We start from the raw sequence: 27,921 nt of genomic DNA, 5'->3' as shown, positions 1-27,921 counted from the left end.
ACTTTAAAGAGACTGCAATCCTTGGAAAACAGGAAATGCAACATATGCCCTGGTACTACCACTGGATGGGAATAATACTCATTCCAGACTGCATATACAGCCTCTATCTCTACCACTCCTCTGGGAAAAGTTGCTGAGAACAGCTCAGCTTTTCCAGGGGAGCTCTGAACTCACCGTCAGCTTGCACCAAAAGCAAAGAAAATAAGTTTTAGGTCTGCCTAGCCTGTTCACCCCTGCTGTCTTTTCATAAGTGTAACTTCTCCATAGATATCTTCAGTATCATCCATAACAGCATCATTTGGTGGCATCATTCCTGTTCCCCATTGTTTTACCACCTCTGAAAAACAAGAATACCCATTCATGACAGGTAGTGCACAGCAGCTCTGATCTCAGCAAGCTTAGATCTGTCCTCTCCCTTGCTTAGATAGGATTGTCAGCAGCCAGGAAAAGACAGTAACCTTATTTATTGTCCCATTATTTTACTTTGTATTGCTTCAGTTCATTATCTTTTTATGATTGCTTTTTCAATTTTTCATCAGATTTGGCCTGCTTCAGACACCTCCCTTCTCCACAATTTCTTTACTTCCAGCCTACACAGTTCCAACAGGCAAATGTGAAAGGATTGTAACAATTCAAACAAACGTGACTTTGACTCCTGATTTTTAGGTACCACGATGCATACATGGCATGCCTACCCCTCCTATTGTTGTTTTCCTCCATTTCCCCAAACTTTTACTACCACCAATTTTTGTTACCATTTATCATGGTATCTTTCTACAGACATCACAATTCTGGCAACCTTTGAGAATATGCTTTACTCTACTCATGTTAATAGTTCCTTTGTCTTTAATAAGATCATCACATGGCTAAATACATGTGTTAATACTTAAATGATGAGGACTTTAAAGTATTTTTGCCTTTATCTGGCCAGTGCTACGCCTCCCCAACTACTGATCTGTTTGTCTTCTATTAAGGTCTCCTTAAAAGGAAAACTTTGAGGTTGAACATGCCAAAGCTGTTAACTGCTAGTGACATGGGGTTTAGTCAAGAGATAGTAAAAAGCTAAGAACAACTGACTTATCCTATATTTTTTTAACATACATATTACTATAGAACATAAGATCCAGCAAAAGGTACATTACACACTGAGGAGAATTTAAAGTAGCAACAAAAGGAGTAGAGGGGAAAGTGTACATCTCCCTGATTAAACAGTTGTTTACTAGCAATTTAAGTGCAGGAGATCATTCCTAGTACAATCAAGGAATATTTCTACATAGTTACCAAAGGGAAACAAACTTTGTTCTAACAAAGAGGTTGACCGGAAAGTCTCCCCTGCTGAAGAAGAAAATAGGAGTTTTGAAGACTAAAGGATTAAAACAGCCTAGACCCTGTAGAAGATCTGAATGGGAGATGCAGAGCATGCACAAGGCCCTATCTTCCACCTTGACAGGAGGCAAGTAGCGACCAGGCTGAATGAGAAAGAGAATTTTTGAAGTCATTTTAAAGATTAGGTGCATAATTTATTTTATTACTTCATTTATGCTCTCTCTGAACATCTTAACTATTTCATCTCTCTTGAATATTTGTTCTTACATTTTTACTTTAATCTAGTTTAAATGTCATATCAGGTAAGTAGGTTAACAACAATACACTCCTGACTGGAAAGGTGGCAGATGACTAAATGTCATCTGTCTTTAGACATTCTTGCAGTGCCTCAGCTTCCAGGCTCATCTTCCACTGTGTCTAAGGGATTATGGAACTGGTCTTACTGTGAGAAACAACAGCTACGTACAGAGTGGGCACCAAGGGACCAGGGGAGATGGAAGTGTCCTCCTATGACTGTTGATACAGTGAATGCTCTCTAAATATTGGGATAATGTTTGAATCTCAAGGGGTGCAGAGAAGAGGACGTCACTTCTCTTGTTTGTGTTTACTGTGGAAGTAATTTATCTTGACTTTCATTTATTATTATTTTTACACTCGGTTTACAATTTGACAGAACAAGCCCATGCAATGTGAAACAGAATAGCAAATTGATGGTGATCTTCAAATACGTTAAAGCTTGCCACACAGAATAAAGTAACGATTCTCTGTGTCTTCTGGGGATAGGACAAGAACAACTGTGCATAAACTGCTGTGAGGTGAATTTAGGCAAGACAGTAGGAAAAAGCTTTCAGGTTTGCTAAGCACTGGAATAAATTGTTTTGGATGTTACAGAATACCCACCACTGGCTGTTTTTAAGAAAACAGACAGCAGAAACAGTTCAGATGTGATTTTTACCTTTTTGTGCATTGGGCAGGGCATAGAACTAAATGACCTCCTGGAATGCCTTTGAGTACTTTGTTCTATGATTTTATGAAAATATCATGTACCTATGAAGTAGAACTACAAAGACTTGCACATCACCTATTAGAACCTATCTTCTCCCAGTTACAAGGCTAATACATTAGACCACTGCAACAGGCAGCCCCAGGAAAACACTCTCAAACACTCAAGTAGTTCTTTGCATGGAAATATGCACACACCGCTTCATGATTTTTCAAGAGGAGTCAGCATCTCAGCAAATCACATTGTTATGTTGTGTTATGGTGCATGATGTTTTCATAATGATGTGACGTCTAAATGACAAAAACCTGGCTTCCTACCAAAAATGTAAAGCAGTTTACTTTTTTTTTACATGGGAAAAAAGCCATTATCAGTTCATATAGCAAATTTCCCTGCAAGAAAGTGGCAGCAGACCAATTTAATACAAAGTATTCCACAAGTCTGTAATTATGACAAAACAAAAAAGTTCAAAGGATTTTAGAAGCAGAAGATACTTTCATAGAACTGGGCAACACTCCATACAATGAAAGCATAGAAATATACAACGAACAACAGAACTGCAAATTGAACATCATCCTGGAAGTTTTGGAAACACCCAGAACATTTCTAAAACCCCGAGTATTTTTTCTGTAGTAAGGTCAATTGGCACTAACAGTATTAGTAACTGGGTTTTCTTCACTGCAAAAAAACCCTGTCAGATAATGCAATAAATAACTACTGTTTAACCTTATTGTCTTTATTTGATGCATTAATATAAAAGCAGCGAAAAATCTTTTGGATAGCATGTTCTCCTTTGTTATAAATAACTCACCCTGAGATTCTTTTAACCTTTCTACTTTATAAGACAGCTACATCTCTTTTAATGTCACAGTTTTTCATAAACGCAATATAGCTTTTGGCTCTCAAATTGCACCTTGAAAAGTTGCCATGACAGCATGGAGGATTCTGTTCAGCTTGCAATCCTCTGTATGCTATACTGTTCCTTTCTTACCAAAGTCTCTTAGCACCTTCCCAGACATGCACTTGGCAATGTGATTAACTCCTATCATATATCAGCCATCCTTTTGCTCATCATTCCCCTGTGTGAATGAAACAGTGTTTAGCGTTTTGTTCTGGTGGCATGTTTGTTTTGCTGCTGTTATTTTAAAGCATGTTACTATGTCCTCAGGTTAGAAAGGCAAGGACAAAAAATTCTGTTGCAAGAAGCCTAGAAGGTGGCATGACATGCGATATTCCTCTAGTCCCCGGAGAGTTCATTTTACAGTCTTATACCTCTTCTCTAGCCCTCCAGCACTTCAGACTTACTCAGCAGCCTATTCCTGAAATGCCCTAGAGAAAAAGACAACATAGAAAGATGGAGTAGGAGGGCTACTGATGTATTAGCTCAGTCCTTCCCCCTAGCTCATGTTTCAGGTTCCTGGGAGCCCCAGCCATACCCTGACTCTGATTCTTGTAGTGGCTGAAAGAACAACAGTAATACTGTCCCTACTTACTTGCAGCATGAGATTCTATATACAACAAGTACCGAACTTAGTATGGAACTATAAGCTCAATTCAGAATAAATTCAGTGCTGATGCCACCCTGCATCAGGTTTATAAGACGCGTCATTTTAGGCATCAAAGGATTTTTGCTTTAATTTAGCAAGTATTTTGAGATCACATGCAACTGTATTTATGAAAAGAAGTTCTTTTTGACTCAGAAAATATACCATCTGCATTTGCTACGGGTCAAGCCAGGATTTGTTCCTGAATCAGTCACCCAACCCTAATTCTAATAGAATACCTCTGAATAGTTTTATACTAATAACTGCTCTGTAGAGACTCTTGAAATTATAATATATTAAAGACCCATCAGCCTATCAGAAGAACATGTAATTTTATGTTCATTACTTCTTGGTTCCTGACTATAGAATTTGGATGGTTGCACCTCAATTAAAAGTTGAATCAAAGTTAATATAATTTAAATAAAAACTTCAATAAAAAGTTAAAGTTCTGTTCTTAATAGCATTAATACCCTCTAATGACCGCTACGGTCATTACCACTAGATAACTGACCTTCTTGAACCTCTCTTCACATAGAAACCTTTCTCCCAACACAGTCAATTATTTAGCAGTAATGAGTGCTCTGTAAGAGATTATTGTTTAACCAAGTACCTTGACACACTGCTTTTTCCCTGTTATCTCTATTCTTCAACAAATGGTACATTTTTTTCCATTATAGGCTTTTCAGTTCTGAGGATAGAAGGCTCTGGTCTTATTCTTTCCAATGCACAAGTTCACCATGTAATTGGCAGAGCTTCAAATACAATTAAAATCTTGAAAATTAGGGTGGTATGAAACACTGTTTGTGAGCAGCAACTGTGGCCATGTAAGACCGAGCAGTTCTGAGGGCAGGTTTGAGATACCTAGGGAAAATGAGGAACAAAAAAAGAAATATTGTTGGGGATGAAAAGACACAATTCTCTAACAACACGTGGACAAAAGGAGGAAAAAAGAAAAATGAATTTTAAAAAGACAGAAAGATTCAGGAGCATAAAGGAAGTGAAAGGAAAAAGTGAATGAAAGAACAAATAAAGAAGAGCAAGGAAAGCAGGGGAGACAAATTACATTTGGGTGGACAGAATTCATTTTCATAAAGAAAGAAATCTTTTTGGCAGAGTCCTGGAAGCATTAAATGTTAAAGGACCTTTATTACTGTAGAAGTGTGAGAATTACTGGTTCAGTGAGCTCAACACAAGACTGGAAGACAAAACTCCTGAATTCTAATTCCAGCTGGCCTAATGACTCTCTCTGTAACTGTGGGGAAGGCTCTTCACCCCTCTTCCTCAGTTTCTTTCTCTGGAAAATGTAAAAAATACCTTTTTTCAAAAGGCATGTTGAAGTTTATGCTGTGCTTCAAAAATACCAAGCATTAGTAGCTACTCATGCCATTAACTAACTCCTCTTCCTCATATCTTTCTTAAAGATGTCAGGTAGGTTATTTTGATTTCAAGTTTTTAATATAAGATTCATGAAGCACCCTCCAATTCAAATGCTCAGGTTGAAGTATCTCAAGCATTTTGCACAAATTCAGTTAGAAATAACTTTTTTTTCCCAAAAAGAAATCTTGCCTAATCAATTTAAGAGAGCAAGCATATTCTAATCAGTTTATTTTGAATGTTCTGAGCACTGTTGCTCCCTCTTGTTCCTCTACACATGAAGGGAGCTATAGTCAGATTGTGGAACAAAACCTGATGAATCTAGTAGAAATACCAGTGTGCTATACTTAGAAATAAGATAATAAAAGTCAGATATTTAAAATCTGTATGGCACTGTTATACATTACTTGCTCTGTGAGAGGGTATTTTGGCACGAAATATATGGAAAAAGGTCCATATAAATGCCTTAATCCAGTATATGGAAAAGAATGTCCTAAATGAGTCCTTTGCTCATTTAAAAGCAGTAAATATCTTTTAATGTCTTGGGTGAATTCCCATCTGCTCTCTTTCCTTAGAAAAAAGGCCTTGAAAACTGAAAGGGGGGAAGCAATACATTTTCCTATTGCCAACACTGCTGCTATTTAGAAGACAACACAGGAGACATTTCTTCAAATGACTTTTCTACACTAATATGCTACCTCCTAAAACCCCAGCTTTTTTCATAGTTACATTGATTGAAGTTGCCTTTGTAATGGAGCTACTTCACTGAGTAAGGGGACAACAGCGAACAACAGGGAGAGGGCCTTCAAAGCAAACTGCTTATGACGTACCTCCTATGTCAAAGGGGTTAAGCTAGATTTTTTTCTTAATGAGAAGACTGTAGGAAAGTGTAATATTCTATTCAGTTCTGGAAAATACTACAGGTAGGACTGCTGCATATAGAACCTTGTCAAGTAGACAGTTTACTACACTGGAAGAAAATGGAGCAAGAAGGATTTTTTTTATTATTTGTATAAAATATATTGTTCTTCCAGGCTGTAGTGAAATAGTTTCTATTTAATTGCAGAGAAATCCTAAGAAGGTTACAGCAGTGAAACATTAAAATTCTAAGGGCAACTAATAACATTAAAACTTTATAGCCCCAGATAGAATAATTTAGACAAAAACAACATGAACATATGTTTTGTGTAATAATAACAAACATTTATAGCTGTCAAGAGAGAAAAACACAGGTTTATGCACACCTTAATGGCGTGCATGGGTGAACATGAGTATATTTAAAACATAATATATTACAAAATTGACAGCAGGCATGACTCTTCTGGGTACTATGTTAAATCAATGAATAAATTACCAAAAGTGTGCTGTGGCTGTTTGGATGTGTAATTGAGCTTAACGTATGTAGTGTTATTTCAAAAGAAACTGTTCAAGGAGTTTCTAGACCAATCCACTATGCATCTTTACTAAGCTGTTTACAAATAACAATAAATGAAACTGTCTCACAGTAGGAAGGAAGTTTAGTTATACACATTACGTAAATGGGAGAAAAGTTAATTTTAATATGTTTTTCAAGAATTAAAAACAAACTTATTATAATATTGCTAGGATTCACTGAATTGGAAATCAACATTTTTCATGTTCAGTTTTAGATTTATTTTAATTAGCTGATACTATACAAACAAAAGTCTTTGTAGCAATACATGTCAGGAATAAGTCCACTGAGATAAATATGGATACTTCATACAATATCTATACTAAAGGGAAAGGGTCAAGGTCCAAATGAATAAACTAGCAAAAACATGAACTTAAATATATTCTATTTATGTCCTTAATACATTTCCTGTCCAACAGATAAACAACATATTTTAAAAGCATCAGATTAGAAACCCATTAAAGTAACTTTTAAACCTTATTGTTGTTGACTAGTTAATAACAAAAAATAACAGATTGGAAAACTAACCCATTAATTGTCCTATTTAGAAAAAAGCTGGGCATATATTTCCATTCCTTGTTTCAGGGCTGTTTCATCTTACTACACCCAGAGTTTGTAAAATAGAAACTGATCCTATTTTCTTGCATTCATTTTTATATTTTGCTGTTCTAGTAGTACTTGGTTAGTATACAATACTCTAAACTCTCGCACCTCAAATCTAAGATAGGAAGGGCAGCCTGTACAAGTTAATACTTGTACTTAACACCATTGCAGTCCCCAGGAAAATTTGCCAAAGCAACAGCACGGACAGAAAAGACATGCTGACCTCAGCCACCTCCTTCTTGCCCCCCTCCTCTAAACTTTAATGACAGTCCTCGAATGTAAGCAATCATAAATGCAGCATTCTAGACTTCTGTTGTGTCTCATAGCTTTAATTCATAGTATTTCAGAACACATGGTGCCGAACTCTTAAGCAGATCTGAACTTTTTCCTTTGCAATTTTCTCTCTCCTTTCTCACCATTTTTCTCCTTTTCATAAGGGATGATGTGACCTGTCAGCATCAACCATACTTGTGATGTTCTTAGGGCTCATAAACTCAAGGATTAAGGTGTTCTGTGCAAATGCCTGGCTCCTTTCTATAACATGATTGTAAAGAGGAAAAAGAGGATGAAGAAATGAAGTGTACGTGCCCAGATGAGCTATTCTTTCTCTCTGGCCTGATGATGGTTCATAAAGCATGCTATGGGGCGATTATAAAAGAATATGGCATACCACCTGTCTCCTGGTCAGAAATCCCATTTTACATTTAAAGCCATCTTAGGTTAACTGTCATTAATGTTTACAGCTGCCCATGGGATGTGGCTAAGTACACTACTACCACACATATTTTTCTGCAGTTACTTACAGGTGTTTAAGGAACAAGTCTAAATTTCTAAATGTGATGCAGTCCCCATTGTATCTCCCACATTAGTTACACTACCCTGGGTAAGTATAATTATCAATAAATTAGGAGCATCTGAGATATTATAGGAAAGGCTTAATTAAAAATCCTGGCAAAATACTAAAAAAAAAGATTAAAAAAATTATTATCCAGAAGTTACTAGACCTGACATACAAGCTTGCATATGCTCTTACCGTAAGCATCTTGCAGTCTTTTAATATGTAAGTCTGTGTTTCACCAAGTGCTCTACTGAAAAGGTTGTTTATTGTTTTTCATAATGTAGATACACATAAAGAAGTCAGGTCACACAACGCTCAGCATCGTATTCTGTTGCCTTCTAGCAGATTAGCTTAAAAAACTAGCAAAATCTGTAACATCACTTTGAATCTGAAGTTTAAGTGTAGTCAAATGTACTATGCCACAAGACATTTAAAAACAAGTCAGATTTAAAATGCAGGATGTCCAAGCAGATTTTTCCTTCAAACGTTGTTTTACCTGATTTCCCTTTTGTGACCACCCCAGTGAAGAATAGCTGCTTTCAGTATACAGCTGAGACTACAACTGAAAGATTCTACAGATTAAATCATTGCTAGATGTTCTGAAAGACTAAAATACAAACTGAATTGAAAAAAAAAGGAAATGCCACCCAATCACACTGAATATAAAAGTAATTAAAATACTTTAAAAAGAATAAAAACATGCCGAAGATAAAATTTACCTTTATCTAATAGTATCTTTGTTCACATCAATGTTCCTTTTGTTCTCTATTACACATTTAATCACTCTTAGACATCAACCATAACAGCAAAAACTCAAATACTGAACTGATAATTAAACACAGTAATATTTATAAGATGTTAGTTTATTCTGTAGATATGAACACTTAATTTAATGCACAAATACAATGAAAGTAAAATTTCTTTTTAAAGATCAGAGGAGTGCCATGCCAGTCACTCTTCAATTGAATAAAGCAGTAATTTTTGTTTTCAGAGCAGTAATATAATTTTAATAAAATGATAAAGATAGAATGCTATTAACAGAAGCAACAATCTTTAGTAATGACAATTGGCAATAGCATCCATATTAAGCTGCCATTTTTAAAGTACAGGATTTTTAGGAGACTATATCAAAAGGGAAAAACTAGCTTTTTAACATGATTTTTTTAAAAGCAAAACATGGTGGAACAGTTTGGCACCCAAAAAAAAGAGAGCATCTCAGTACAGGAGGCAAGCTGAGTTTACTCCACTGAAGCCTGTGCTACCAGAAGTAATCAAGATGAGAAGGATGAGGTGATACTGCATTGCTACTACCAGAGCTAGAAAAAGGAAAATGGGCTAGTGGAGAAAGTAGAAGAAAACCCTATAAGCCCAACCTTTAGCTCTTATGCCACATTACCTGAACAATCCCAAATATTTATCATTGTGATGACTGGTAAACAACACATGGGTAGAACACACATTCAAACTTTATTGTTTGAGCTGACTAGAACCAATTTTGTCTGCAAATCAGCTACGATGCCTATAGAGCGCTAGCTTTCAGTCCTACTGCACTTCTATCTGGGTCTGACCAGTGAGTGAACCCTGTGAGAAGTCTCCCCACCCGCTCCTGTATTTTGTTTCACTTGTCATCCTGGTGAAATCCTGAACTATTTTGAAGAACAACAGATGGCATGGAGGGCGAGGGAGCAGGAATAAGAAATGAGGAAGGAAAGTTAACTGAAAAGATCTGAATTTCAAATCATTTGCTTCGTTAGTGATCACTATCTATAAAGCCAACCACAAACTTGTTCCATCAAGACATTTTCAGTCAGCTAGGACTCCTGCTTTTCACTTGCTTAATTATGAATTTATTTTAGTGTGTTCCATCAACTTCTGAATTCAAACTCAAGAAATAAATAAAGAAAAAAGCTCTGTTTCTCTTGTGGCTGTAAAAACTTGGCCTTGAATGGGCACACAGGATTCTGAGCCCACACAGAAAAGGAGACAAGTAATAGCACTGACGGGCTATCCTAGAAGCTTCTGCTTTAGAGTGGGAGATGTCCAGTTTTCAGTAAAATGAATCTGTGTGTTTCTGTGTGCGTGTTACTAAAATCTTATTAAATGTGGATTTCTCTGGAAATCTGAGAAGCATGTGAAACAACAGGCAGACATGAATAAGAGAAGCCTTCCACCAATATTCACTGCTGAAAATAAGTTCTATTAAAAATAAGAGAACAAAAATGCATCAATCCAGTTGTATAGAGAAAGCAGAATTAACAGATACTGGCAAAATAGAAAATCAAGGCCTTTGAGTGGTTAATACTTAGTTTAAGTCACTTAAGATAAATGTGTTCAAATGAATACATGCACAAATACACTCGTGTGTTTATATTTTCAAATACAGGCCAAACCCAACTGGGATTTTTGCCTAAATAAAACTTGTCAGAGTTGGTCCAGTTATGCATGTGAAGTTACAATAGCCTAACATACTTTCAGAGTTTCAGGTAATAGTGTTCAAAGATTCAAATAGCATTATGATAAAATTTGCCCCTTGGGCGTATGTCAGTTTAAATATCTGTTCTCATCAAGTTCTCAGTCTGCACTTGTTCTCAGTGGAGTGATTTAGATTTAAAACACCTTTCAAACTGAACTTGATCTATGTTTTAAGAGAAAGTAGCCTTCCTTATTCTTAAAGTCAAAAATCATAATTGCTTTGCTAACTGTTTAAGCATAACTGTTTCTATTAACAGTGATGGCTGTTAAAGAGCTTACAGTTGCCAAAAGTGATCAATATACAGTATCTAGGATCATGAAGGTGTAAAAATTATAGAAGCATACTATAAATACCACAGATACCTTGGAGTCCTTGTTCACATCTTCAATTAGAATATGACTTTTGTTATTTCTGCAGTAAATATTAGAATATGTTGGTTTAAAAATGTACCTATGTTTTACAACAGGATTGAATATTGTGCTTAATAGTAGATGCAATTTAGCTGCAAAAATATGACTTTTAAAGTGTGGCTCTCTATATTTCGTACTTGGTAGTGAGCTTAATAAACCAGAGATAAGGTTACTTTTAGATTCAATGGAAAAAAATGAGGTGCTCTGCTACCATTTTAGAAATTTGGCTTGTTAAAGATTATTAAAATTATTTTAGACACCATGAAAACAATACTGTCATACAGAATTTGCAGCAAATGTGCAAGGAGGTTGATGGATATATAAGAAAATAATCTCTGTGAGCTAAAATGGGACCCAGGTTTGCTTAACTAAGACTTCAGGGACACAATTTCATGAAAAACTAGCAAAATATTTAGTTAACTTGTGATATGGAGAATTTTTAGCAGGGCTCGTGTAACATGAAAGAAGAGGTTTAGGACATTCATTTGTCTTCTCTTATTGCAGTCCAAACACTGGCTGCAATTCCTTCCTTTCTCTGTGAAGGAAGGCTCTGAATTAAATACAAAACTGTTCCTCCTGCCCACTAAAAGGTGCACATTAACAACTCAGGAGAAACAGCTTCCAGTGAATAGCGGTGAATCTACCATGTGGAAGCTGACTGTACATCCAACAGCCCTAAATCTCTTTTGGGCACTTCTGATGTTTTTGCTTTCAAATCATTCAGAAAAAAAATCTACAACTATTTAAACAAAAGAAACATTTTCAAAATACAGCTCTCCCAGATACGTAACATTTAAACACTCTATCAACAGAAAATTACTTCCAAAAGGAATGGTAAAGTGTTACTGATCCATTTACAAGCCTATCTGCGTAATCCTGCACCTTAGCCATTTAAAAATGTAGTTATTATCACAACATATTACCTCCAAAACAATGGGTTAAATTCATCCTAGGTGCCTCAGTAACGCAGGCTGTGGATTTCCAGGCAGTGGGGAGGAAGGCAGTGGGGAAAAACCACACAGCGTCTTTCCCTGGGAAGCAGCCCACCACCAGCACGGTCTGCAACAGGCTCACAGAGGCACCATAAGATGAGGCTACCAAGGACATGATTTGATTTCCAGCATTTCCTGGAAGATCTCAGCTGTGTAAATCCTTATGAACAGCCACCTGGAATGTAACAGTCTTCCTCCAGAAAAGGAACAACAGTTCTGACACCTGCCTCTTCTCTCAGGGTGTGGTGGGGAGAAAGCCCTTATGAAAGAGCTGACCAAAGGAAGGTTTTAAGGTTCAGTTTGCTTGTGCCTGTGTTTGTGGAAAAGGCCTTGGTATAATAACCCTAAAATTCAAATTTTATGAGCTTGGAAACTTAGAATCTTTCACCCCAAAATTACTTGCTCAGTTAAAGCATTTTAACTAAGCAAGAACTTGTTCAACTACATAATTCCTTTACTCTAGGACAGATACAAAATACAAGACAGAAGAATCTTAGCAGTAGCAGTTTTATGATGAAGAGGAGGTGAATATTATTCTGTGAATATTATTCTGTGTGCAATGTATCAATTTAAGATTATATTCACTTAGAAACTTAAAGGAAACCTTCTGTACATAGAAGATTACATGGCTACTTTGGCTTTGCATGGGTTTTTGAAAGCTTCTGCTTATCTGAAGAAAGTTTTGCTTCAAAGTGTGATAAAGAGAGGCACTTTCTTGGCAAGGCACAGGTTTTTTTTCAATAAAAACCCCTGTACCAGAAAGGTACTAAAAGGTACTAAAATCTAAAATTGTTTTTCTTTCTATCTATACTAAAATTCTCATGTAAATTTTCCAACTAATTCTCAGTCTGGTACAGTACTTTCAACAAAGCTTTTCTGCCCAGTTGTCATGATCACATCTTTGATACCCTTCAGTAGATCCCATTTATCTGTATTTCTTGTTTCTACAATTAAGGCTCGCTATAAGTCAGTCCCATTCAATTTTCCATATTCAGGCTGTCCTTTTACTGATGTCAGCTTCTGCTACTACACTTATTCTAAAACACCCTTCTGTTTTCTTTTATTCATCCACTCTAAAATGGTGTGTAAAATTATGGTTTCACCTCTCAAATCCTTCAGGAAGATACTTTTTGTTACAATGATGGCTAGGTCTGTGCACATTCTAGGTGATGTCTGTAAGATTAAAAATACCTAATTTAACACAGAATCGTATAGGTTGGAAAAGACCTTTAAGATCATTGAGTCCAACTGTTAACCTAACACTACCAAGACCACCACTACACCATGTCCCTAAGCACCTCATCCAAATGTCTTTTAAATACTTCCAGGGATGGCGACTCAACCACTGCCCTGGGCAGCCTGTTCCAATGCTTGATAACCCTTTCAGTGAAGTAAAATTTCCTAATATCCAGTCTAAACCTCCCCTGGCGCAACTTGAGGCCATTTCCTCTTGTCCTATCACTTGTCACCTGGGAGAAGAGACCGACCCCCACCTCTCTACAACCTCCTTTCAGGTAGTTGTAGAGAGCGATAAGGTCTCCCCTCAGCCTCCTTTTCTCCAGGCTAAACAACCCCAGTTCCCTCAGCTGCTCCTCATAAGACTTCTGCTCTAGACCCTTCACCAGCTTCGTTGCCCTTATAAAGCAAGGTATTAAAAACTAGCAAACTGAGGAATCTGAAGTGTCTAGCTGTACTAAAAGACACAAGTATTCCTTATTCTTGCTTCTTTCTTAGGTTCTTTTCATCAACATAGCTTGTTTTTATTAGCTTGGAAATTCTTGATGGATGTTTTCAATCCTATATTTGGATAACAACTAATATAAAAAGGGCTCGGTTGTGTTTCACATGCTCCAGTAAAAACACTAAAAGACAGGCTTATTCCTTGCAAAACCAAAATTTTGCCTATTGATTTACAGAAGGATTTTGTAAATACCACTACCCTTTCTATCCATTTGACCAACTCATCCATGATTCAAACCCCCACCACAGAAGCTGACAGATCAACAGTACTATAATGTCACATAGTAAAACACCTAAAGCCAAGCAAAATGATAACTGTAGATGCATTTTTTTCCTAGTAGGGCAGAATTAATGGCATCGTTTGCACTTAAGAGTGAGATCACAGTATCTTTAGTCTAGACTTCCAAAGTTCCAAAAGATTCAGAATTGAAATGTCACATGAATGATTCTAAACTGTTCAGCTGTTAGGCACAATAATAGTATTTATGTACAGACAGCATTTTAAATATTCAACAATTTAAGACTATGCCTCAATGGCAAGATAGCAGAACCTTCTGTTCTAATGACAGGAAATCACTTCCCCTATTACCAGCTTTTGAAATAGTGAATGGTGAGCTACTGACTTGCTGTAATACCTTGCAGCACAGAAATACTTTGTAAGGTATTATAAGGCATTTTATTCACCAGTGAAAAGTAGTAACTATTTAACTGTGCCCAAGACTATCCAGTTGTTCTGAACAGAAGAGACTAATACATTCAGCTGAAACTGCAAAGAATTAAGGTGGCAGATGGTAATTACTGATACTGGAAGTAAGCCTGGATAAAGGTGGTTGGAACTTCTGTTTAATGTCTGACCTATAAGGTGTTGCATTCACAGCATAAAACTCTCTCGTGTCTAGATGGGAATGTGGCTCATTATGGACACATTAGAGAAAAAAATTACTTCTGCTAAAGCACAAATACCAACTTTCCTTGTACATTTCTTTTCCAAGAAAAGACTTGATTAAGCCATGAGATAACCATAGATCAGGATGGCATGTGTATCACCAGATGAAATTCCCTTTCCATATGTCTGTACAATGTCAGAGATGGAAGTCTGATTTCCATTTTGTTATCTTTCAGATTGTTACTGATGAAGTGATGGCTATTTACTTGACATTTTATTCCACAATATTAAGAACATGAGACACAGGATTGAATGCATGCGTCTGATCCTGAGTTTGTGCATGTGGAAGACAGAGAAAGAGAGACTGTAAGTTAAATACATAAATTCAGTTTGAGGTGTGAAGTTTTACAAGTCACCTGTGACTTAAGAAACTCCAGCAACCCAAGTAAAATGATAACTCTAGCATATGCTATTCCTGCCCTTTCACTAGAAGCAACTAACTCAAGGAGAAGAGAATGAAGGCCAGTTACACGTGCCATTTGACAACTTCAAAGCACTTACCACTACAATAATATATGCAATACTCCAACTGCATATATTGGACACTAGAAACCCAGTTTTCAAAGTGGTTATGTAAGTAAAACCACTAGATTCTGAAATCATGCTCTCTGTTATCTGCTGACAATATCGAAGACTGTCCCAATAATAGAGCTTCCCGGTTTTTAAATAATGGAAGACATCAGAAAAAATACTGGTGTGTTGGCTTTAATATTACAGTACATGCATCATACTGATGTCTGCAGATCAGAAATCTAGAGCTGATAAAAGACACTGAGAAAAAGCAAAATATCTACTCACAAATATGATATTTCTCTGCACTGATCACAAAGATGCCAAAACACTTCATTTGTACATTCTTTTTGTATCAAAGTATTAATCTAAATGTTGTAGTCATAGCAGCATGATTGGATGGCCAGGACAAGTTACAAGTCTGAAGTAATAAAGAAAGGACTGTTACCATTCTCTAACCTTTGCTCTGTCTTGTTGTCCATTTCACAAATTCATCCTCATATTAAAACACTGAGCAGGATGTAATTGTTCTGGACTGCAGTGTTTAGTCCACCCACTAGGTCTGAGACCAGTGCCAGTATAAAACTGTCTGTCAAGGAGCATTCCCAGAATCCCAAACTGTGGTAGATATTAAACAGCTTCACCAAGTTTTCATTTTTTTCATGAAAATCACTTCTCTGTGTACTGAAGACTGTTTGTTTAGAATGGCTGTAAAAACTGTAAAATTATGCGCAACCGAGTGGGAGATGATCCTGGAAGTGTGGGATGCTTAGTTACATATCAAGAGGAAATTACACTGGTTTTCTTTTTCCCTTCATACAAAGGTTTCTTTAACCACTTCAGTCTCTGTTATCCTGAGCCACCTACTATGTCTGTGATTTTAGGTTTATTTTATTAAACATATTTTTACCTCTTCTTCTTCTATTCTTTAAATCTTATCTGCTTCCATTATTAACCCACTGACAGCCAAGTCCATTACAGAGTTAAGACAATCTTCCCAAGAGTGCTTTTTACCTGAGACAACTAAGTCAGATTCAAATGTTCTAAGCATTAGTCCCAATGCCTTAACCAGTTTCATGTTTATGTCTCTGAAGCTGGAATGGAAAAGTAGAAATGTTTTTCAGTAACATAGCAATTATTCTGGAAAGGAACATGTCCAGAAGTACAGACTACATATATATATTTCTAGAGTACATCATTATTCTTTTAACTTACCAGCCTTTAGGTTCTGATGTTATGCTCTGAACTGTTACACAAAAAAACAAAACTTAATTCAAACATTTACTTGCACAACAAAAATATCCAGATCCAAAAATTATACTCATGAACTAACTGTCCAAATGCATGCTGGGAGTAGAACTTAGAACTGACCCTAAGAACACTATTCCATACAATTTTGCATGAAGGAGAATGTTTACTATGGGCAAACGCTATTAAGATTTGTATACTTTTCAAGGACATTAGTTACACGATTAACTTACAAGCTCTTCATAAAGCAATGAACTTTTCCACCAAACTATGGGTTAAATAGATCAGGGTAATATTCAGGCAGTAACACTCACAGCCACTAGATAAGAAAGCACATCATGTTGTTTTTCAACACCACTCTTTACAGTTTATTGAAAGCAATACTGTTCCAGTAGGCCTTTCCTGATGGAGAAGAGGCCCAATTATAAAGACATCAGTTACAAAACAAGTGGTCCAAGACATCTCCAGAAGGGGAAAAAAACCAAGATACACACACATATGCAAACATTCCTCCTATTTTCCAGGTATTTTAGAATATTACTTACTATTGCCATCAGGAGAAAACCCCTACTGTTAGCTAAGTGTCTTAAGATTCTGAAAGAAAGTCAGATGTATTGTATGTCATGTTTACTACTCATAATTTTAGATCAGTACTTGTTGGAATGTATCATGGCAATTCTGAGATTTATTTTTAAAGGTACTTCTCAATTGGGCAAGAAGGCAAAACCTTATATCCTCCAATTTAAGCTGAATAGAGTCATCATTTTTTTATCTATAAAAATGACTTAATAATAGTTTTAGTAAATACTTACTTAAAGAAGAGATCTTTAAGTAAGTTTTTCTAAGATTGTACAGAGAATACAAGACATTAGAAGAGCCTAGGCATCAAAAATATTTAAAATCCCTTAAGTCTTCTATAGCAATCACCAAACCACTATGAAACTTACATACAATAAAATGAAAAATGTCATAAGCAAAATCTGAATTCTTGAATACAAACATTGAGAATGTATTTCTAGAGTGCAGAATGTCCCTCTCTCCCTTCCACTCTCCATTGCTTGCATAAAAGATGCCATAGCACTATGAAAACATGTTTAAAAAGTCCTAAGGGAAAAGTTTCCTAGGGTCTTTGAAATTCCTCCTTTTCCTATTTCTTTACAGATTTCTCAGACCAACACTGTTCCTGTAGTTTCTCAAACAAGGAAAAAAGTAAAATACCCTCTAGATATAATCTTTAGATTTCCTATTACACTTCTCGGGTTCCTTTTAGCTTTTGAAATAAATGCAAACTGAAATCTATAGTTACATTACCAACTATATTTTAATTTTAGTTAATCTTTCAGCATGAAGAAGTAGATGGTATTTGACTGCACTATTGCCCATACTTACAAGAATCATATAGGGATGTGATTTAATGAATCAAACAACCTGAAAATACTTTTTGTTTGGTCATTCTTTTGTCTACTTGTGTTTTTATGTAACTGTAGGCAAAAAAAAAGCATTGCTTCAGGTTCCTATCTCTATGACAAAAAGCACAGGGCAAGGAGCTACCACCTATCTGCATGAAAAATTTACTGCAAGATAAACCATGCCTCCGTTTCTCCCTTTTCAAGGAAATATTTGAATATAATCATTCCAAGCTAGGGATTCTATAATTTTCATACAAAATCAAGCTAAATTTTAGAACACTTTTTATGTGATAATTTTGATTAAGCCGTTACACTTTTGGCCATGGATGAGTCAAGCTGTTCACAGATATAGGGTCATATTATTAGTGGTGTAGAAATTTAACTTTGAGCTAGTCTGTTTACCTTAACAGACCTAATTATGAAACCAAGTGTTGCTCCACCGCCTACTCCCTAAAGTAAGAGCTATGTGGCACAGGAGCATTTTCCACCATGCAAGTGATGAGGGATATCAGTTCAAATTGTGTCTCCTGCAAAAAGGTCTTTTTCTGTATTTTTGTTTCATTGTTATCCTTGGCTCTTGCTCTACCACCTCTAAGATCATTCTTGCTATGTAGAATTATGGTAAGAAAACGCCAGAACATTTCATGTAATCCTAGCCAAGAGCTACTCTACAAACTACTCTCTAGGAAGCACTGAATATCAATGCGAAGAACTGTCTGGCATCAGAATCTGAACATCTACTCAGCACAACCATGTCTCTTATTTCTAGAAACAGGAATCTTTAATTTTTCTACAAATTTCAGCCTGCTGCATGCCAAGATGTTGAGAGTTATTAGATTGCTCTGCTGCATATTCTTTGCTTAGAACACATTGGAAAAATCAACACTGTCCAATGCACCCTCCCTCAACCACCTTTGCTTACTACTGATGGTAATGAAAAGTCATGCACCTTATGCCAGAAGTTTCCATTGTGTGTAGTGTCCCTACGCTGCTCGCACCAATTTGAATAAGTATGCTTTGTATTTAAAATGCTCTTACAAATATTAAGGTTGGCAACTGGTAAGTACTATAGCCCTCTTTAATAATTAATATCCACAAAACGATGATAGGTGTCAATACTTTATTCTTAAAGTACTTGTATGCAACATATGCACTATTATGGAGGACTTAAACTCAGAGCAAAAAGATTTGTGAAAAGGCATATGACCTTCTTCCCACTACAATGGCCATCCCCTAATTAAGCAATGCATCTGATAGTCATTAACAGGAATGAGATAATGAATCACTTTCTCTCTTCTTTGTTAATTTGCTGTAACCAAGCGGCTAATGGATGTCAGAGCTGAGTGATTGCACTGATTATAGTGATTTATAGTTGCAACAAAACAATTTAAAACCATTCTGATTATTCATGTTAAAGATGCTTTATGTTTTGTTTACTAAATGTTTTATGTTCCCCCTCATGCCTCTCTACATACAATGAGACAGGTCTTCCTGGAAAACTTGAAAGTTCTCAGATTTTTTTATTGTTTCAGAGTAAGGCATTTCATTTTGTTTGTAAAAAAAAAAGTTTACCCAGTAGAAATGAAAAGCCTTAGGGTGGAAAGGAAACTTCAGTGGTGCCTAGTTCAAAAGAAGACGGAAATAAGAGGAAATAAGGCAAACTTCAAGCCACTTACCTTAGGGCTCCCAGTCCCTTCCTCATTCTCTGCAGACACATCAGTAGCCAGTATCTCTGCTTTGATGATATCCAGAGCCCTAAGAATCCAGCTGTGTTGCCGTTTGATTTGCCTCTGTAGTTCCTTCCATTGACTTGCAATCATCTGCAGCATGTCCTTCAGTCCTTCTCCAAAATGAAGGGGAAAAAAGTAAAAGCTATAAACTCATCTGCATCTTTAAAAATTATTCTTTATTCAAAGAATTATCAGGATATTTAAAAGAATAAATGCAACGAGAATTTTAATGTATTTTCTCAGCAATAAATCCAAGACTTACTATTGTTCATACTGCAAAACAATGCTATAGGGTCAAAACATTTCTTTTAGCCATGATGTTAAATTTTGATTATGTTTCAGCTGACAATTTCAAGAAAAGGAAAATCCCACATAAACTGTGATTTCTATGCAGTAGGGAATGCTATGGTAATCTCACCCCTGTAATATCTAGTCTTTATCTCAAAACATTTCATAATCTTCCAAATACATTTTTCTGACCTCCAACTCCTACAAATATTTTCTGTAGTTTACACATTACCATTTTCTAAGTATATGATGTCTCTGCTATGGCTTCTATACCTTTTTGGAACTATACATAGAAGTCACTAATTTCCCATAGCTTTCACATTACACAGATCTGTCTGATGCTGTGAAACAATAGAGGCACATGATCAGAAAACAGTAGACCAAAGGATAACTTCAACCTGGATGAAAAGCATGCTAAGTAGGCCAAAATTAAGATGGCATTCCATAGCAGTATATGCTGATTAAAACCCTATTATCATACAAGTCACATAAATACCTAAAAATATACGGGGTGGTGGGGATAGAGAAAGGGAAAACAGTGTATCTCTCCCCCTCCTCTCAATTTAAGGCCTCTGCAGAAAAAGGCAAGCACAACCAAAGGAAAAAGGTATTTTTAATTTTAATCTATTCCTCATAAATATATTAAAATCTATGTAAGAATTAGTTTAAGTGGCAAAATAAAGCTTTACCAATGCAATTACCCATGCAGAATATGTTAAAATATATATATATTTGAAACCCTAATTCATTATCTTAATGTTATTTCCATTGCACCTACATCAAAGAATGTGTCAGTGTGAAGTTTTCAGTGATGTGATTTCAATTGAAACTCAGCTGAGCAGCAAGACCAAAATAAAATGAACAGACTATTTGCAGGCAGTATTTCATTTTATAAGTATCACTGCATTGTATGCAGTATATGAAACATTTATAAATCTTGAAGGTCAATCTGATAATGTAAATATTAATAATACATAAGGAAGTGAATATATGCAGTAATTTACAGCAATGCTTCTTCATTCTTTAATAGTCTGGAGACATAAAGACTTGCAATATTTCAGAAGGATTTACCTGATTTGTGAGATACAATAAGCTCAAGAAGTTGACGTCCTTCTTCTACCACTGCTTCTTTTAAAGCACAGTGGCTATCTACATTCAACTTAAAACTCTGCAAAAAAAGAAAAGAAAAAAAAAAGAGAGAGAAAAAAACTCAGTATCAGACATTGGAGAGGCAGTTATCATAAAACACACGTACAAAATTACGTGCTGCTTTTTATCAAGAACCACATCCCCATTTACCCAATAGCCAAACTAATTTGCGATACTAAAAGCTATTGATATTTTGGATCTGGGCTCAAAATGTTTCCATTAGATCAGCAAAGTGCATCTGTGTTGAAACAGCTGACAAATCTAGAAATTCATTAAGTTTTATGAAAAGTCACAACCCGTAGGCTATATCTGGAGTAACAGTGTTCTATAAAATACACTAAATTTATGCCACCACATATGAGCTCTGTTTTTTTCAGATTTCTTTGAAATGTTGGTGATAGCACTATTTATGAAACCATAAAAAAATTACAGCATTGAATATATTGGCCTTATGTGCACTCATACAAATCTATTAATAATGTGTTTCTGAGTTAACTCTCATATCCGTTTTCAAAGAACAAATCAGACCGCTTTAGATCTCTGCATTCTTAATTTGCAAAGCAAGTATTTTTCATCCTTTTTTGCACTACTATTTGTTACTAGTTTACAAAAGATCTCTGCTTTAACAGTGATTAAAAGATTTTGTTTATTTTTTAATTTATTTTTACAAATTGCATTAAAATCTAGTAATAGAGAGAGGAACTGGAAACATGATCTACTAGTATATGTAATGCCATTTCATACACCACTGATAACTTGGATTAATTTGTGAATTATTTGCCAGAGCTTCTCACTCATACTTGCCTGTAAGAAAGAGAAACAAAATACAATAAAGAAAGGGGTACTTGCTGTATTTAAACATAAATCATGTGCAGCCCTGAACACAGACACACATGCAACTCTTGTTCTCTTTGAAATGTCTACAGAATGAATGAAAACAATATTTGACCCCTTGGAAGAAAAGAGTTTTGCCTTCTCTTGGGAATGAGTTAACTGGCAGAGATGAAAGGAGACTTTGCAAGTCACATTTGTAGCTTCTGGTTTTTATAAAACTTATTTATACTTCCACAAATACTAGTGACCATGCTAGTACTGAAGTAGCAAACACCACAAAATACTCAAAAGCCCTCATTTCTTAGGGAAGCGACCATTTCCTTTCTTTCCTAACTCCTGTAGTCAGGCTGATTGGCGTAGCAGAAAATAATATTGCCAGAACTGTAATAAAATGATGTTCTTTTACCGTATTTGTCATGGTTGAAAGAGGCAATGTTGCTCAGACAGACTCTTAACAGTCTTTCAGGCAGCAGTGTACCTGACAGTTAGTGACAATGTTTTCGAGAATTCTCCATTCAAATAAAGAGCAATAAACAGGAATTTTGCTACCTTCAGCATTTTGTCTAGCCCAATTTTCCTTGTATGGGCATCTGAACATATTGTTTTGTACCAGCTGTTGAACAATTGGATCAGCCAAGAGAAGTTAAAAAGGAAAAAGGATGCCTAGTTTATGTCTGGCCCTTTCTTAAATCTAGAGTTTTATGAACCCAAATCTAGAAGTTCTTTTTCCTTTGTAAGAGCATGTCTGAACAAGCACTGACAATATTTAATTTACTGTTTACTTAAAACAGGCTTGTACTGAATAGTTTGTAATCATGCACTTCACAGGAAATGCACTATGCGTGTGCCTCACACAGCAAAAGAGAACCTAAAGGACCTGAGAGTAGGTTCTGTAATTTCATATAATTGAAGTTGAGTATAGATGCAGCTGGATGTGGCAGTGTCTCGAGATGATGTGGATGTGTTTGATAGGAAAATTGGAAAAGATGAGGTATTCTTTTTCATTAGGAAAAAAAAAGAGACTTGCTGTCCTAGAAAAGATTCATTTAACATAACGCACCAGATACTACAATACAGCTTGATTTTCAGGTGCACCTATTAACCAGTAATAATGTTAAACTGAAGAAGCAAAATATGATGAATAAAGATGGGGCCAAACTTTTGGGTTTTGACTAGCAATATTCTCCTTGTGCAAAATTCTGATTTTATGGATAAATTATGCGTGGCACAAATACTGTGAACATAGATGAAATTTAGCAGAAATAAACTCTTATCAGCACAGAGGCATTAAAAGGAGGGAACCATTCATATAAGTATAAACACAAACAGAAGCAAAGGAAATTGTCAGTTGATGAAGCGAAGTAAGAGTTTTGGCTTTAGAATTATATACATATATATAATTTCTTACGGGTGGTAATTTCCTAAGAAAAAGGAACAAATGGACAAGGAACACTGGAAAGAATAGCCCCCAATCAGTGCATCAGTGCTCGTGGTTCCTCATACCTGCAGGGCTGGAAATGTGACACATGATACAGAGTTGAAGATGTAACAAGTATTACTTGTCTATACAATGGAGAGATGCAAATTTGCACAGCTAAAGACAAAATCAGAGCAAATATTTGGAATGGAGGAGGACCTTCAAACACAGAGGTCCTCTCCCATCCTGGATATTTCCCGTTCCCTAATGTTTACTCATGGCATTTGGAAAATTGTAACTCTAACGGCGTGTGCCCCAGGTACTCTGCTCCCCTCCTCCTCTGATCTTCCCTGATAATGAATGGAGCCTTCGCATCTGAAGAGAGGAAAGGAGAAGTGGAGGGAAGTCAATTAATCAAAGCCATTTTTCCAGACACATTTGCAGCTATGGAGCAGTCTAAATATCACACATGAACACATATACGTTATGGAAAATGCATGTGCATTGGCCTGACAGCAGCTTTTTAAACAACACATTAATGTCATCCCTAGCACTAGAGTGTATATAATGTAGTTTACAAGCTGCAACAAGCAAAATTTCCCTATGAAGTTCTCTGCACTTTTCCCAGTCACTACACACCTATATATAAATATCAACTGTTCTTATTTAGCAAGAAAGGAAAAGTGAGGCAGGAATCATGCAGTTTTATTAAAGCCACAGAACTGTAAATAAACAGGAATAAAGACTCCAAAAGTGTAAGTACAAAGCCCCAGGAGTGCTATCTTCTGTTGACTGCATGGGGCAAAGGAGCCCAGCCTTCACAAAATGAAGCTGTCCCCTGACTTTTAAGAAACTGATCCATCGGACAACAATACTGTAGAACCTCCATGGGGAAAAAAGCAGCACCTCCTGATCTGTACTGGGCTCTGAACACACTAGAAATGAGAGCACTTTTCCAACATATAATAATTTCTCCCTCTCAGCTTATTTGTCTGCACAACTGGGGATGAGAAAAATTATTTGAAAAAGAAATTTATTTGAAGTTCCCCTGACGATTTATTTTATGGCTGTAGATACTTAAATTTAGAAAATATCTGTTGAGTAGGTATCCTACAGTATGTACATATCGAGCTCTGGTATGCAATCTTTCACTGTTTTGCAACCCTTTGTTCTTAGCAAATCCTTGTCATTTGGTAAAACACAACCCAGGTCTTGACCTATTCATATCTGCACTAAGGACAGTCAACTATTAAATATTTTTGTTTCCAGAGGCACACAGAGTTTGTATAAGCAAGTATTTTTTTTTAAATCATGCTGTGTCCAACTAATTATTTCCAGTGTACTTCGTATCTCCGAAACACAAATAAGCAACTAGGTATCATGTGAACCTACAATGTATACATAAATATAGATTAGTTGAAATGACACAGCAGGTTACACCTATTGCCAGATTAAGATACTGTATTAAAAGAGATATTTTCTTTTTCTCAGTCAATCATACTATTAGCATGTGTGGTATACTGGAATACCCCTGAGACCTAATTTTCTTGAAGTTCATTGTTGATCTGTTTAAATACCTTTGAGAAAAATATCACTGCTGCTACAGCATTTATTTTTTAGAGCAATGGTTTTTAGAGCAGACAATTTTTTAGAGCAGACAATTAAAATTATCTAGAGTGACCTAAGATTTTAGAATTTGAAATAGAAAGCTTAATTTAAAATTTCCTAATAGTCATGTGCATTTTTGGTGAAAACCACAATATTACTAAAATATGGACTCCTATATTTAGGTACAGTCAAATGTATATTTTGGCTAAGAATGTAGCACTTTTAATTATAACACTCACTGTGACAGCTATAATTCAATTGTGAAATTTAGCATGATGGGAACAGTTTCTGGTAGAAAAGAAATGGGATTCTTTGACTGAGACAATCCTGGAAGGATAACCAAACTCCCACAAATATTATCAGCAATGTTATGTTTTGGATAGGGAGACAATTTCAACACACAGTAAAGTTCTAAGAAAATGGTGCAACAAACGTGTGTTACTTATTTATTAAATATATGCTATATACTGATAACCTTCAAGAAAAAAAAAGGTTGAAAAATTTATTTTAATTTTTTAAAATTACATTTCATTTGTCTTAAAGGGAACATGACTTAAAACAGTTCCTGAAAAATTATTCTTATATTCTTAATATACAGTTATTTTCGCAACTGTATTGGTCCTGGCACAGTTACATCCCAATAGCTTGCTATGATGAAATACCAAGATATCAAGTACTGAATTCAACTTTTGATTATGGAAAGGTAGCTGTCTATTTTTTTCTTTTTTTTTTTCTTTTCTTGAGATGTTCTGACCACACAGAAAATCTCTGTTTGGTCACTGCCTAGTATTTATGTATTCGAGTTAATAACTTAATAAGCCATGTAATAACGTAGTAGTATTTTCATACTCCTGAACACTACCTACCAATGACATTCAGTACATCAAAAAAATAACTACCATGTAAGCTGCCCTTATATTAACATGGAAATGGTCATATATTTAGCATTCTAACAACATAATACTAAGTATACAATTAATTCTTCAATGGTTATATGAAATGGATATTCATATGCAATTTGTACATAGAAAAAGATCCCATCTTCTATGAAATAGTGCATTTTACACATTACATCTACAAATATATTGTCAAACTATTTGACTTTTTAACAATTGGGAAATATCTTATTTAGGAAAGCCTCACATTTTTCATCAGGGATATAAAGCCTACTTAGTATTAGAAGTCGCTAGGATATGTTTTCCTGGGAATTAAATGTTACATGTGAAATGGTTCCAGACAATGTCTCCTTCGTTCATGTTTTCCATAAAACCTAAGTGACTAAAAAGAATTTTTTATTTTCTTCTTTTAAGCTGTATTTCTGTCTGAGTGACACTCCACCTGTTAAACAGAACACAAGCACTATGGAAATGCTTTATGCAGCTCCATAGTCAAGGATGGTTTTTACCACAATAGCAGGGATCCTACCTTTGCTTTTTAAGGAGAACATGGTGAATCCTCCTCTGAAGCTGCAGCACTCACTAAAAGTCTTTTTCTTCTCTCCCTGAGACTGAGAACGTACCCTCCCTATAGCAATGATGGCCAAGGGGCCAATTATGACCAACTGCTAAGCAAATCTCTAATGCCTAATACAACATGACCATCATTTTCCATAGATGAACCACACATTATTTCCTTCTGTAACCAATGGGAGCTGGTAGATATTTTTTAAGATTGAATAGCTAGTGGAAAGAAGATGTGGTCTTCTACCCCCTGCAACAATGAGAAAGCTTTAAAAGACAATAATTTATTGGGTTTCTCTGGGACTAATTCCTTCCACTGGCATCTGTAGGCAGATAAAAATGGGCAAAACAACAATATCACTGTCTATGTTGATTCACAGTATCAGATTATAATCTAAAATGCCTTTAAAATTGACATAAAACTGATCTGGGAACGTCAATACTGAAATCCCTTAATCATCATCTCATGCTGGCATTGTGCCACTGTAGATGTAGATCAGATGTAAGATGGTTTGACTGCTCAGACAATTTCTTTGTGTAAGTTTATCATTCATTTAAGCATAATATTAACTGAACATTCTGAGTTCAAAATGTTTAGTAATGAGATAATTATAGCAACTCCGGGAATGATTTTACCTTCTGATCACTGATATGTATTCTCCACCGTTCACTTAATCTGAATGCACTTTTTGCCTGGGAGGACCAAGGACATTTATGAAGAGACAAACTGGTGGGAGTTTAGTGAACAGCAAACAAAACATGTTAAAAGGTGGAAATGGTGGAAGATTATGAGAAATAAACAAGACTGACTAAATGATGATTAAGAGAAAGGGCCATTATTATCTACTTATATTCCACGAATCTGAACACCAAGCAGAAAGAAGACTTATTAGCATAGTACAGTATCAGAGGGTATAGGAGATGGGACTAATGGAATTAAATTAAGAAAGAGAAAATTTAAGATAAATACCAGTGAAATTGCCCCTGAAAATCAGATCTATTAGATTGTGTAATAATCTCCTAAGGGAAACAGTGAAAGCCCTGATCTCTTGAGACCTTAAATCTAGACTGGATAAAAACGCAGGAGTAAGGACTGCAATGTAATGGGCTGACAGAGCAGCAGCCTAGGTCTTTCACATGCCACAGAATTTGTGACGGGCCAGCAAAACTAAATACAAAGGGGCAGGCTCTACCCCAGCAGTCCTACAGTAATTCATACTTTTGTAAAACCACCTCACCCCTTTCTTCTCCGTCACAGCTTCTGCCATTCTGGTATTAGGCAATCAATGTTTTTTCCCTTTGGTAGCTCTTAAACATGAATAGCACAATCTTCCTCACATGAAATACTTTAGGTCCCCCAATTTCTGTTTCTCATTCCTCGTTGTGTTTGTCATCTCTTAGGCAATTTAGACAAGTTTTGAATGCATAATTTTAGATGTGGAGAAAAAGGATAGTTAGCCCAACTCTCCAGGAAGTCTATTTTGCAGATTTAGTTTAGAAGGCATAGAGGCTATTTTTGCAGATATTTTGTACTTCAAACTCACGTAAATTCTTCTGCTGCCAACTCTAATTTCTTTTTTGTGTTTCACT

At 35.8% G+C, this 27,921-nt stretch overlaps 1 protein-coding gene across 1 annotated transcript in view; it reads right to left on the bottom strand.

Moving 5' to 3' along the window:
- Nucleotides 1-27,921, bottom strand: part of AKAP6 (A-kinase anchoring protein 6) — a 227,162-nt gene that overhangs the window by 120,094 nt on the left and 79,147 nt on the right. The window contains exons 5-6 of the mRNA XM_072865482.1: nt 20,935-21,031; nt 19,522-19,685 (exon numbers count right to left, since the gene is read on the bottom strand). Of these exons, the coding sequence (XP_072721583.1) occupies nt 19,522-19,685; nt 20,935-21,031 (261 nt within the window). The remainder of the gene's footprint in view (nt 1-19,521; nt 19,686-20,934; nt 21,032-27,921) is intronic.

The sequence above is a fragment of the Ciconia boyciana genome, chromosome 6 (genome assembly GCF_034638445.1).
Source record: "Ciconia boyciana chromosome 6, ASM3463844v1, whole genome shotgun sequence".
Classification (NCBI taxonomy): Eukaryota; Metazoa; Chordata; class Aves; order Ciconiiformes; family Ciconiidae; genus Ciconia; species Ciconia boyciana.
This window is presented reverse-complemented; position numbering and strand designations above follow the sequence as displayed.